This window comes from Dipodomys ordii, unplaced genomic scaffold (assembly GCF_000151885.1).
Source record: "Dipodomys ordii isolate 6190 unplaced genomic scaffold, Dord_2.0 Scaffold12, whole genome shotgun sequence".
NCBI lineage: Eukaryota > Metazoa > Chordata > Mammalia > Rodentia > Heteromyidae > Dipodomys > Dipodomys ordii.
In genome coordinates this window covers 6,295,208-6,309,032 of record NW_012267228.1, presented here as the reverse complement: position 1 = coordinate 6,309,032, position 13,825 = coordinate 6,295,208, and the positions used below count along the sequence as shown (strand labels likewise).

The 13,825-nt window shown below is 48.7% G+C and overlaps 1 protein-coding gene across 1 annotated transcript in view; it reads left to right on the top strand.

Moving 5' to 3' along the window:
* The window catches only part of Edem1 (ER degradation enhancer, mannosidase alpha-like 1), a 28,341-nt gene extending 19,989 nt beyond the window's left edge, over window positions 1–8,352 (top strand). Inside the window, exons 9-12 of the mRNA XM_013010481.1 lie at window positions 1,859–1,932; window positions 3,309–3,405; window positions 4,449–4,652; window positions 6,725–8,352. Coding sequence (XP_012865935.1) covers window positions 1,859–1,932; window positions 3,309–3,405; window positions 4,449–4,652; window positions 6,725–6,814 — 465 coding nt within the window. The 3' untranslated portion in view covers window positions 6,815–8,352. The remainder of the gene's footprint in view (window positions 1–1,858; window positions 1,933–3,308; window positions 3,406–4,448; window positions 4,653–6,724) is intronic.
* The last annotated feature ends 5,473 nt before the right edge of the window (window positions 8,353–13,825 follow it).

Below are 13,825 nucleotides of genomic sequence, written 5' to 3'. Positions count from 1 at the left end.
GAGAGACTGGCCTCCTATCTGCAGACGTGGTTTTATTCATGGTTCCACAGGACAGAGAAAGCATCTGTGGCCGATTTTTTTGTTTTTTGTTATGCCAGTCCTGGGGCTCAAACTCTGGGTCTGCATGCTGTCCCTGACCTGTGCTCAAGGAAAATGCTCTTATCACTTAAACCACAACTCCACTTCTGGCTTTTTGTGGCTAATTGGAGATAAGAGTCTCACAGACTTTCCTGCCCAGGCTGGCTTTGAACCATGTTCCTCAGATCTCAGCCTTCTTAATAGCTAGGATTATAGGCGTGAGCTACCAGTGCCTGGCAAGCCAAATGTTTTCAATGTCACATTTTGCAAAGAATCCTGTCCTACTCTAAGATTCACCACATTTTAAATACTTAGGAAGATTTCATTCTCATTGCATTCCAAGTCTTTTTGACCCAAGAGCCCTTTTTGAGATGCAGTTCTGTACCAATGTGTTATGGAACCCTGATCTATATGATAGCTGTTCAGACAAAAAAATATTGTTTCTTGTTTGTAGTCGAAGGCATCTGGGATTCATCTGAATGCCTATTTTTGTTTAATATTAAAAATATATATATAGTGTTCATATTTTATGCAATTACTTTACTGCCAGAGGGAATGTTCTTTAACTGTGAAATGTTTTCTCCGACAGCTGAAGATAAAGATGTACATGCTGTTCATGTATACACACTGGGGTCCTCTCCCATTCACAAGAAACTGAGGCAAAGCTCTTAGTTTTCCAAGAAGCTAGCCTTCAGTGCAGTTCAGTAGGCCTGCCAGGAATCTGCAGTGAGCAAGCCCAAGACACTGATGCTTACAAAGTCTGGGAGTAGGATTACTATACTGGTGTAGCTTTATTCAACTATTTTGCTTAACTACTTAGTCATTGCCACTAGCTTCTAGATGAAAAACAAAGGGGGGCGGGGGGGGGGGAAGATCTTGTGAAACTTTTAATAGTCCTTATGCCTAAAGCAACGCCCTTGTGGATTTTACATGGCTTCCATAAAAGAAAGGTGATCTTGTTCTCCGCCCTTTTGAGCCCAGCCTGGCATGAAGCTGTGCAGGATGGCTAGCCTGCTGCCACCTGGCTTCTCTGTAGCTTAATCCTCGTGTGTGTGTGTGTGTGTGTGTGTGTGTGTGTGTGTTTCTTTTACCTCTTTCCTATTTGCAACTTCTTATGCATGCTATTTTCTTCTGATCTAGAGCCGTCTTTTGCTTTACAGATTTTCCCTCTGAAGTCATGCCTAGGCTGATTGTTTGCTTTTGCTGCTGCAGGTCAGCAATAGATGTGAATTAAATATGACCCCCAACAGAGCATCTGAGAGCCTGCGACAGAGGAGAATGCGCCCCGTGGACTGATTTTTCTGGGGCGAATAGACAGGAACATGTGGAGGCTTCCTTTAAATAACTGTCTTCTAGCACACTCCTGCTCCCTTGCGCCTCTCTTCATAGTGCGGCAGTTGGCGTGAGACAAGGTCTTAGACCCTTGTGCCCAAATCTGAAAATGTCTAGCTAGAAATTGGATTTGATGTCAGATGTGGTCCTGTCGGGGTGGGCATTATTATTTCACTTGTAACACGGTGTGGGCATCAGAAGAGCCAAAGCAGAGCGCTGTTCTACTCTGGAATAGATTTCCTCACCCTAGTTGAGTTTAAACCAGTTACAGATACATTTGGTCCTGTGTGACAGAAAGAACGCCATCGCCGTTTAACCTTTGACCCATCACAATGAAATAAGGCCCGCCCTGTTCCTCCCATCCTTGGCTGGTGACTTGTCTCCTGTGGAGTCCCTGAAGTCACGGTGGGTATCTGATGATGGTCACGCTCTCTCTTGTTCTTTCCAGGCCACCAAGAATCCCTTCTACCTCCACGTCGGGAAGGACATTCTTCAGAGTCTGGAGAAATACACGAAAGTCAAGTCAGTCTTCTGCGTTTCCCTTCCTTCCTTTTGCTTTTCTAGCCATTTGTGCCATATTTCAAGTTGTGTGTGTGTGTGTGTGTGTGTGTGTGTGTGTGTGTGTGTGTGTGTGAATATCCCAGTTTGCCTTTGAAATTTGTAGAAGAGATTATTCACGTTAATTTTCTTTTTTTTATATTTAAATTTATTTTTATGGTAAAGGTGAAGTACAGAGGGGTCACAGTTACATATGTCAGGTTATAAGTGTGTTTCTTTATGATCAGTGTCATCTCTTCCCTTGTTTTCTGCCAGTTTTTTCCCCTTCCAACTCTTCTCTCCTACAAGTTGTGTAGTTAATTTTCAGTCACGTTAATGTTCTATAACAATCATTCATCTTTTGGTATGGCGGAATCTGTCCCTTACAATGGAAATTACGTTTTTTTCTTTGTCCCCTCCCCCACTTTTTTTTTTTTGTAAGGTTTTAGCAGACTGTATTCTTTTTGAGTAGTTCATTTCCCCATGTTATGTAACTTGTACACTAAAACATTTACGGAATACAGAAAACATGAAAATGTAATGTGTTATGCTTGTGGTTCTCACCTACAGAGATATAACCATAGTTAGCATTTCACTCTATATCTGTCTTTTAAATATGTTTATGTGCATGTTGTGTGTACACGTCCATATATGTACTATGCATACATATTATATATGTGAATTTTGTGGCCTGCATTTTAGAGATTTTTACCTTCCAGGAATTCATGTTTTTCTTAGAAGATACTAAAATTTATGATCCCCAGATAATAAGTCAGTTCTGCAGATATGGAAATTAATAGTTTTAAATCAACCTTCTAGATTTATTGCCAGTCATTTCCTTGATGCGATGTCATGCTTATGGCAAATACCCTTCGCTTCCCTCCTACCCTCTCTAGCCTGGAACTAACCCGATGAGGAAACAGCCAAATCGCTTTTAAAAGTAAATTTAGCCAGGCACCGGTGGTTCACACCTGTCATCCTAGCTACTCAGGAGGCTGAGATCTCAGGATCACAGTTCAATGCCAGCCCGGGCAGGAAAGTCTATGAGACTCTTATCTCCAATGAACCACCAGAAAAGTGGAAGTGGCACTGTGGCTCAGGTGGTAGAGCGCTCACCTTGAGCTGAAGAGCTGAGGAACAGCGTCCAGGCCCGGAGTTCAAGCCTCATGACTGACAAAATAAATAAATAAATAAATTTGTAAACTATCCAGATTGGAAAAGGAATAGCCCTTCCATATCATATGCTTCATTTATGACATGGTTTTGGAAGACGTGGCTGGTTCTTCCGTTACCAGAGTCCTGGCGCTCCTGGCATTAATGGACCAGAGGACTGGGCAGGACTCACTGCTGTTATTTCGTAGATGCGGGTACGCCACACTGCATCACGTCATAGACAAGTCCAAAGAGGACCGCATGGAGAGCTTCTTTCTCAGTGAGACCTGCAAATACTTGTATCTGGTACGTGTGCTGCAAAGTGAACTGTTGGGACGTTTTACGTTCCCTGCTGACAAAGCACTGACAGGACAAAAGGATGTGATTGCTGACATTATCTTTATAGTTCGATCCTCCTGGTGGAGTCGTTTATCAAGTAAACAGCAAATGAACTTCTGATTACGAATTGTTCAGGTGCTGGGAACGCCCGACCCATGGGTGACTGCAGTCTGAAAACGGAAGAGTCTAGAAATCAGGCATAGGTTAAAAAAAAACACAAACTTCCAGAGCAGTGTATGGCTAGGATTGTCCTATTTTATGCTTAGTTGTTGTTTGTCTTTTACTGACATATTAAACTCTCACAGAATGTATAGTAGAAAGGTGTAGCATATGTATTGTTCGGTAGGATATAGTCAGGCTACTTTATTCTTGTATCCAGCATTTGTCAGAAGGAACTTGCCTTCTGCCCACTGCCTCCCCCCGATGGGGCTAGGATGCGTGCATTGTCCTCCTTCCCTGCCTGCCACGTCCCTCTTAGGAGCCAGGCCTGTGTGCCACTGCGGTCCCATGCAAGAACTGTTGGTGGATGCCCTGGGAGTATGGTAATAGGCAAAACCCTCTGGCCAGCACCTCCTGTTTGGGACGTGGGTGTGTGTGAGGTGACCTGACCGGTTTTAGGGAGGTGTTTGGGAATCCTCCAGGGAGCTTTTGTAACCTTCCTTCCTTGGGTTTCTAAATCTGGTCTGGGTCAGGTATAGGGGTTGGAGATATGGCCCTGGGCGTTTACAGAAACAGATGATCCTATATTGCAACCCAAGGGTCAGGAGCCAGGGTTATTTATTCATCCATACCTTTCACCTGCTTTTGCCATCTGGTCATCTGGGACACTTCTCTATGAGCTAGCTCCAGATATTCTGTGGTCAACAACAGCCCTCCCTCTGCCCCCTCCCCACCTCTATTTTGGGGATTCAACCCGTGGCCCAGCACATGCTAGACAAGTGCTCTGCCACTGGGCTGATCCCCCGGCCCCAGTTATATCTCTGTTTTTCTTGTCCCCTTCTTCCATCCAGCTATTTGATGAGGAGAATCCAGTCCACAAGTCCGGGACGAGATACATGTTTACCACAGAAGGCCACATCATATCTGTGGACAAGCACCTTCGGGAACTGCCCTGGAAGGAGTTCTTCTCTGAAGATGGAGGGCAAGACCATGAGGGAAAGTCTGTGCCCAGGCCGAGGTCTCACGAGGTGAAAGTCATCAACTCCAGCTCCAACGTGAGTTGTTGTTTTCTGTTTTTTTTTCTAGCATTGGTATTCATGGGGACCAGGAAGCAGCGCCATCATCAGAGTCTTGGAGGGGGAGCGCTGGCTAGGCCCTGGGACTTAGCCAGCAAGGGAGCCAGCCAGCAAGGTTAACACTTGGCCCTTTCTGCTTCCTCTTCCTGGTCTGCTGCTGGCACTTGGGTGCCAGGGTTGCGATGATGTAATCCGGCAGATCACCTTCCTGAGGGCCGGAGCAGGTGGAGTATAGCAGAGAGTGGACCCGAAGGGGCCGCAGAATCACCCGCTGGAGGAGCAGGAGGCACAGTCACGTGACTGGAGATGAGGCTACCGCCCAAAGCGCAGCCCAAAGCGCAGCGGCAGTCCCGTCTCAGTTTACATATCCTGCCTGCCGTGCAGCGGGGAAGCTGTGGAACTCCATTTCCCCAGGCAGCTGGGTCGGGCCGGACAGGTGGCCATGGCTGGGAAGTGGGCCCTGGGTTGTGGAGCTCTCCAGTCTTGCCCCACAGTGCCTTGGCCGTCACCGCTTTTCTCAGGACTCAGCTTTCCCTGTCCAGGGCTGCTGCTGCACGTCCCACCCCATCGCCGGGTAGAGGCCCTCTCTCTGTGCTTCTCCTTTAGTGGGAGTCCTGAGCCACACCGAAGGCTAGAGCATAGACGGACCCCAGATTTCTACTTGGCTGTGGCTGATTGATAGGGGGAACATGGTGCCCTTGGGAAGGGAAGGGGAGGAGGAGGAGGGGAAACTGTCACAGCATTGGCAACACGCATGGAATGTTTACCCTGTGCCTGGTTCTGCTCTGAATCCTGTCTACTTCTCACAACAGCCCTGAGGGAGGCATCTACGATCTCATCTTACAGGGGAATACCGGTGGCACTGAGGGTTCAGTCACAGTGGAGCCAGGATTTGGACCCAGGATTAACCTTTGACCTGCCACAGTCACTAACAGCTAGGACCTGATTGGGAGACAGCCCTTTAAAGGGATGGAGAGCCTGGGTACAGGTGGCCCAGAGTGGGAGGGAATCCCCGATGAGCAGGTCCTCTGAGGCTGTGACCCAGGCCTTAATGAACAGCAAGAGCATGACTGTGGAGGACAAGAAGGCCTCACCTGGCGAAGGTGTTGCTGAAGTTCTGGCAGTGTTCAGGACATCTCCGATGGATGTCTCACAGCCTCCTTGGATCTCCCCACCTCTCTACCTAGAAAGCGTGGACTTTGGACCTAGCAGCGGTCCTCATTCAGGAGCGATTTTTGCTCTTCTGTGGATGTTGGACAGTAGTGTCTGGAGCTAGGTAGGGTTGCCACCCTGTGGACTGAGTGCAAGTTGAGAGGTCAAGGGCATTGCTCGGCCGGCCATCCTGCTGTGCACAGAATCTCAAAAGGTCACTTCTGCCTAGGTTGATAAACCCGGATCAGCTCATCCAACCACGTTTCTGGAGAGATCACAGTTCTGGGGCTTGAACTCAGGGCCTGGGCACTGTCCCTGAATTTTTGCTCAAGGCTAGCACTCTACCACTTGAGCCACAGCGCCACTTCTGGCCTTTTCTGTTTATATGTGGTACTAAGGAATTGAACCCAGGGCTTCATGCATACTAGGCAAGTGTTCTATCACTAAGCCATATTCCCAGCCCAACATGTAGATTCTTATTTTAATTTTAGTTTTAATTTTTTTTGGTCGGTCCTGGGGCTCAAACTCTGGGCATGAACGCTACCCTGAACTCCTTTTACTCAAGGCTAGTGCTCTTCCACTTAAGCTATAGTGATACTTCTGGCTCTTTCTGTGATTAATTGGCGATAAGAATCCCACAGACTTTTCTTCCCGGGCTGGCTTTGACCCACTATCCTCAATCTCAGCTTCTTCCCGAGTAGCTAGGATTACAGGCAGGAACCATTTGGTGCCCTGCTGGTTTTAATTATTGTTATCTTTTTAGGTCTGAGACCAGAACTCGAACTCAGTACCTGCCGTTTTCACTCATTGGCTAGTGCCCTATCAACTGAGGCATGCCTCCAACCCCGTCATGTAGATTTTTTTCATTTATTCACGTCTTCCCTCTCTTGTCTTTCTAGTGCAATCGTGTTCCGGATGAGAGGAGATACTTCCTGCCCTTGAAGAGCGTCTATATGCGTCAGATCGACCAGATGGTTGGCTTGATATGAGCCGCTCGTCCCTGCTTCATCTTCCACCAGACCTGACCAAGTGAACCCTGACCCCAGGGACACCCAGTGTGCAGTGGAGGGATGGGTGTCGCACTGCACGGCACCGTGTGGAAGTTCTGTCTGATCCATCACCCACAGCTGGTTCATGTGGTTCATTCTTGCACACTTCAGTGTTTCCCTTCTGTTCAATAAATGCCCTATTTTTTCTTAGTAATATCACTAGAAATGAGAAGATACATGAAAACTGGCTGACACACTGACACAATTCTGTTGTTAAGCACATCTGCCCAGCTTCCTGTTTGGAATTCAGAAGTCTCTACTGCGCCACTACTGGCCATTCTGCGGTATTGCTACCTCTTTGTTAGGGAATAGGAAATGAGATTCCTATCCACACGCCCGGGGCACTTGACGCCTACTTACTGCACTAAAATCGGCACCCTTTCTGCTCCTACAGCATCCTTAGGTTCTCCTTAGATGTTCGGCTGTGATTTTTTTTTTAGATCACGTGGGGAGAAAATCATGCAGTTGTCTTCTATGCCTTCAACTCATCTGCCCAGTGTTAGAGTCATTTGCTTGTGAATATGGGTGGAAGTAGAATTCTGACCAATGGTCTTTTCAGCTGTTATGTCGTGGTGTCTGTCAGCGGTTAGCCAACAGTTCTGTGGGATTGTGTTTTGCATTCATTTCACACATGAAAATTACCTGCGGAACTCCGCTAGTTCCAGAACCAGGTGCCTTCTAGGGGAGAAAAACAAAAACAAAACCCTAGGTTGTCTCAGCGTCCGTCTTTCTCTTTTTCCTAGCCGAGGATTCTAGATTCTTCCTTCTTAGCGTTTTGTTTTTGTTGCCTGTGTCTAGTGCCAATTCGCATAATCAGGGAGAAAGAAGGGATCAGACGACTTTCTGATGTCCTCGAGCCATTTCTCTGTGCACCAGGCCTCGCTTAGTGCCTTATACAGGTTTTGGTTTTGGCCATTGGTTGCCACAGGTCTTGCCGTGGTTGCAGGGGCTTTGTATTGCCCTTGAGTGGGACCAACAATGAAAGGAGGATGGGGTGGGTGTGAGGAAGGTTTTGGGAAGTAGTTGGTCCACCTTTGCCTTTCATCCTCTTCTTTTAGCCAAGCACCTAGGGGGAAGAAGCTGGGCTTCATTTCATTGCTGTTACCTTAGAACACGCCCTGAGGCTCCTCCGAGGTGGGGCTGGGTCTCCTCGGAGCCTGGCCTGGCGCACTTACCTGGCAGGAAGGTGTCTGACTGAAGGGTGGGTAGCAGTCTTGGTGAGCACCAGCCCCTGGCATCCGCTTTCGTGTATTTCTGCAGGTTTCTTTTCAGTCCTCTTAAAACTACAAAGAACCCCACCTAAGCCATTTGCGTTTTCCATCCGCAGGGAGAAATTTTATTCCTTCTTGAAAATTTTAAGTGTTGCTGTTTGGAAAATGGGTGTATCCTTCCGTTCTTCCACATTTTTAGAAAGGGGATTTTCAGTAGGAAATGTATTATCTTTCCAACATTTACTATGCAATTTGGTAGAAAAAAAAATCAAGCGCTTCCTGTTTTGCTCTTGTTTTCAGAAGCATTGTTCTGTTGATCATCAGTGTCTTGTCTACTGAATAGAGAGCTTGGAGGATTTCTGTCTATTAGATGTTTTCATCAGTCCGGTAGAATCGTGAGACACGTACCCATGACCATGCATCTCGGACATTGGCATCTTTTCTCCAGGCAAGCTGAGGTGCAACTTCGAGTGACCCACTGGGGGTTGGGGGCCATCTGGGGGAAGGACATGAGTGCCTCAGGCCTTTGTCTTGTCTGTCTGTCTGTCTGTCATCATGCCTGTAGCTTCCGTGGCAGCACCTGCTTCTCACCCGGGCCCCTCACTTGACTCTCGAGCCAGCTCAGCCATTGCTTCCTCTTCGTGCTCTTGGGATAGGGCTCTGTGCCTGGCCACACGCTCCTCCACCCATGTCATCCTCACATCTCAGGGGTACAGGCAGGGGTGCCCCCTGTCCTGTTCACTTCCGGGTACTGGACTTAGAGTTGCTGAGGGTGAGGGTGAGTGATGAGTTGCCTGGTCATCCTGGATAATGGGCTTCTCGGGTTACCCAGGCTAACGTTTGATGTTGTGTAAACTCAGTGTTTTGTGGGACCAGATGCCCAAGTACCGTTGAGGACCAGGCTCCGCCCCCCTCTGCCCCCGCCCCCCTTGCCAAAAAGAAAAAAGGCTCTTTGAGCCAGATGCAAAGCTGACTTGTTTCCACTTTGCAAGTCACACCATCAGGAACTGCTGGTCTCTGTGCCTCTTGCTGGATCTTCCATTCTGGGTTGTGAACTCTCCGCCAGGGAAGGGCGGAGCGGGAGAGGGCTCAGAGAACTTTCCCTCATTCTGTGCTGTGTCCCAGGAGTTTGGAGTTTGGGCCCAGCATCCTCCTTGGTGGAGGCCAGGAGGCCGAGCTACCCCTCCGCTCCCATGAGGACTTGTGTCTGTTGTCAACCTGTGTCTGTTGTGAGTGGGGTTTGTGAAACTGCTGTACAAAGTTAGGCTGCAGAGCCGCCTGGGCCTGGGCCTGGCTGGGACAGGGGCCGCAGTTCTCTGCGGTAGCCAGTGAGGAAAAGCAGGCTGGCCAAGCCCTGGCCGTGGTGAACACTTCCTTCCCAGCTCTTCTCCTGTTGCACAAAGAAGTACTGATGATGTCCTGAGCCTTATTATTATTATTACTTGTCCTGCATCATAGCCAGCATGTGACGCTGCTCTTGTCTTCTATGTATTTTGAGGAAATCACGCCTTGGTGGTGTGTGTGTGTGTGCACGCCGGTGAGCCTTAGCACAGCCCATCCGAACCAGGCTTGGTAAGGACAGTCACACAACCCGGGCCGTCCATTCCCTCATTCCCCTTCCCTCTTGTCGCCTGAAAAAGAGAAACATCTGCACAGCTATCTCCTTAGCTCAGTTGAGTGAATTGATTGCCAAGTGTGATTTTTCCCTTTGGGATGTTGAAGCCTGGGCCTCAAACCTTCCATTCCTGCCGAGGCTTCTCATGGGATGAGTTCACGCTGAGCGAGGCGTTAGGACGAGGGCAGAAACAGCCAAGGACTTGACAAAGGGGTCCTCCTCTTTGCTTCCCTGTTCCTGACACCCCGCTCTTGCTAGTGTCTCCCCTGCAGGGCAGGGGAGGGGGGCGGGCTAGGCCGTGGGTCCCCAGCTTTGTGGGGGTGAAGGTTAAATGCTGTCACTCAGATTTGGGTGTGAATCTGGTAAAAATGATCTAGTGCCTGTGGAACTCCCTCATGGCTTCCCCCCTGCTGTCCGAGAGGCGGAGGAATCATATTTTTAAAGGTATTTTGTTGTAGTGTTAAGTAGCAGAACACAAAGCTACATTTTTATTTATTATACACAAAAAAGAATAAATTTTTTTTAACAAAAGATCTAAAGTTGGAGACTGTGAAAACATGCTGAAATAAACAACTGCTTCTCTCTGTAATGTGCAATATGCTTTGCAAACCTAGAGGATATTTTATGTTGAATCTGTAAATAAGAAATGTATTTAAATTAAAAGGGAACTTTTCTTTTTGTAGAAGGACCAAATGTTCTTTTATAAATGTACTAAGGAATATCTTGCTCTTTGAAATTTATTAGGATTTTTATGAATAATTTTTATTAAAGAAAAATTTTTTTGGACTTGTCATTGCGTTTCTCCTTTCCATATTCCTATGTACGCATCATGTGTGAGACGGGGCGGGGGGGGGGAATCTGTGAAGTCAGATGCTAAGCCTCCCTGTGGAATTGTGCTTCTGTTTTGTGTGTCTCAGGTAGGGTGAGACCCTGTGTCAGGGCCAGCCCTAGCCCCATGGCCGTCTCTTGAGTCCTCTGCATTCAAATGCTTCTTCCTGGCCTCCTCACGTGTTGCCAATAACCCAAGCATGCCTGCCTTCTGGAACTGGTTCTTACGCTGCCTTGGGTCACCCAGCTGATACCACCTCATCTTGTGGAGGTTCAGAGGGGCTGTGGCACCCTGCCAGCAATGTGGGGCGCACTGGCTCCGGGGAGGGGTGAGGGAGTTTGTGGAGGACTAGCTGCCCTCCCAGCACCGCTTCCCGCCTTCCTGACGAGGCCCTGGCGGGGAGCTGGTCTTGGCCTCCGGGCTGCGCTGTGAACCAGGTTTGATGGGTTTGTTTAAAGACTGAGGTGCGCGGGGTGGAGGAGCCTTGGGACCAGAGGCGTTTTGCTGATGTGAAGACACTGCTGGTGCAGGTGTGCTGGGTCTGGCAAAGTCACGGTGACCTGGTGCTGGAAGGGTGCAGGTGAAGGCCATGGACACGGGCTTCCCCGCCAGGCCTCTCCTCAGTGCCATGAGCACGGGTGCCACAGGCCCGCCATTGGGAGCGGAAAGGACCATGTGGTGGAGTCTCTGGGTTGAGAGCAGGGACTCGTGGCCATAGTGTGCGCGGCACAATCTTACCCCAGCGTTGACCTGTCCAGGTGACTTGGTTAAGTGATTTATTCTTGCTGTTTAGTCAGGGCTACACTCATCTCCCAGGCTGCCCAAGTGCTGGCGCCAGGACTCCAGGTCCTATGCTACAGACCTAGTTGAGACGCCATTTTACGGCCCCCTTTTCTGTCTTTCTTAGGGTGTCTGTGAGAACTGTAGGAGATTCGTCCACCTGAAGCACTTAAGCCAGTACTCAGCACGCAGTAGGTTCTGCTCGCGCCCTGTGATCAGAGCGGATTTGCTTTCCCCAGTCGGCCCTTGCATTTGGCAATGGGGACTCAAGAGGAGGGGTTTGAGGGAGAACTGGCCACGGACAGGCCTGGAAGGGAGCCTGGTCTTGGTCCTCCATGTGTGGTGGGGGTCACACTTCCCAGGGATGACCATGCCTCGACCCCTCCCCCACCCCCCACCCCCAGGTTCCTGAGAGGAGCTAGCGGCTTTGCAGCAGCGTGCACCAGGGTAAGTCGAGGGCAGTGTGCTGCTGCGCCCCCCCCCCACACAGACCGCGGGCAGAGGGGTAAGGGTGACCCCTGTACCATAGTCGCAGGTGGGCGTCAGGCACGGGCTGCTTGCACGCCATACCAGCCCAACTCCATCTGTCTACAATGGAAAGCACTAGAAGGAAAGCAACCTTGAGCCCAGTTAGCACTTGAGCCCATTTGAACCGTGGCCTCAAGCTCTTTTATGTACCATTGTGAATAATTCAACTCTAGTTCCAGGATGGAGGGCAGGAAGCAAACACCCGCCCCAGCCTGCGGGCAGGTGAGGTTGCTCCCGGCATCAAGAGCCCATCTGTCCTGCACCAAGTCCCCAGAGCCTCAGGAAGCAAAGACTCTAGAAGCCACCCAGAATGCCTCTCTCCTCCAACCCAGTGACCTCTGGGTCAGGAAGGAGGCTGTGCCCACTTGGGAGCTTGGTCCCCAAACCCTGCCACCCCAAAGGGGAGTCTCTTACTGTGGGGTACCCTGAAGAAACTCTGCTTGGAGGAGACAAGGCTGGCTGGCTGCTTTTCAGTGAGTGAATCAAATTCTTAAAGCAAATGGCCCAATTATTTGAAAAGTGTAACTGCTAAAAAAAAAGGGGGGGGTGGGTTTAAGAAAGGGAATCTCTAATTCTAGCTACACAGGAGGCTGAGATCTGAGGATCACGGTTCGAAGCCCACCCCAGGCAGGAACTGTGTGACTCTTATCTCCAATGAACCACCAAAAACAGCCAGAAGTAGAGCTGTGGCTCAAGTGGTAGAGTACCAGCCTTGTGTGAAAAAGCTATGTCCTGTGTTCAAGCCCCAGTACCCCAGTACTGGCACACACCCACAAAAGCAATCCAAGCTAAACTCATTGCATACAGACACAATCACATCTGTGAAATGCCAAAGAAACCCAAAGGATGATTATCAAAAGTTAGCTTAGGGATGTAGGAATTAGAATTGGTTGCCTTGGCATTGAATTTATTTAAAAATAACATTTAATTACTTATTTCAGTCTCCTGCATGATGTTTCTATCTGCCATGCACTGTTTAGGCTTCTGGGTAAACATGGAAGCCAAACTCAAGTCCCAGCCCTGAGTGAGCTGTCAGACTGCACCCCCAAACAATACAGATGGGACTGAAGTCAGTACCCCCAAGCAATACTGATATAAACGAAGTCAGACAGCACCCTCAAACAATACTGATATGAGTGAAGTCATAGGCACCCCTGAACAATACAGATGTGAGCAAAGTCAGGCTGCACCCTCAAATAATACAGATGTGAAGGATATCTAGTGTTAGGTTATGAAATCTATTAGAAGTCAGTGGATCATTCCTGTAATCTTAGCTACTCAGGTAGTTGAGATCCGAGGCTTGAGATTTGAAGCTAGCCTGGACAGGAAAGTCTGAGACTCTTATCTCCAATGAACCAGCAAAAGGCTGGAATTGGAAGCATGCTCAAGTGGTAAAGGACCAGCCTTGAGTGAAAAAGCTAAGTGAGAGCCTGAGGCCTTGAATTCAAGCTCTGGTCCTGGCACATGCGCATGTGTGTGGGCACGTACACACACACACGTACACACACCAAACAAAAAAAAAACTTGTAAATACTGCTTGCTTCCACAAGAGACCACTATTGCTTCATTTTTACTCATGGTGCCTTTATTTAAAAAAAATGCAGTTCAAACAATCCAGTGGTATAAAAAAAAAACAACAACCAAACACCAAAGCAAACAGCATTACATGCCTTAAACGCCATGGGAAAATGTAATGATTTCCTGTTGTGTTGGGATCTTGTGCTGCTGATGGAGACGTGGAAGGCGGCAGCAGCCAAGTAGACACTGAGTCCCTATGGGGTTCAGATTCCGCATTGAATACTCCAGAGTCATTGTGGTTTGGAATTCTCATTTTCCTGGGAGACCAATTGAGCTTCGTGGGTGGGTGAGCACAGGACAGGAGCACGTGGATCTGTGCCCTACCTACCCCCTTGCTCTGTGTTTGAGTGTGTAGCTTCATTGCAAACTTGAGTTTAGTTCGGTGTGAACTGGGGAAGATTCCTAGCTCC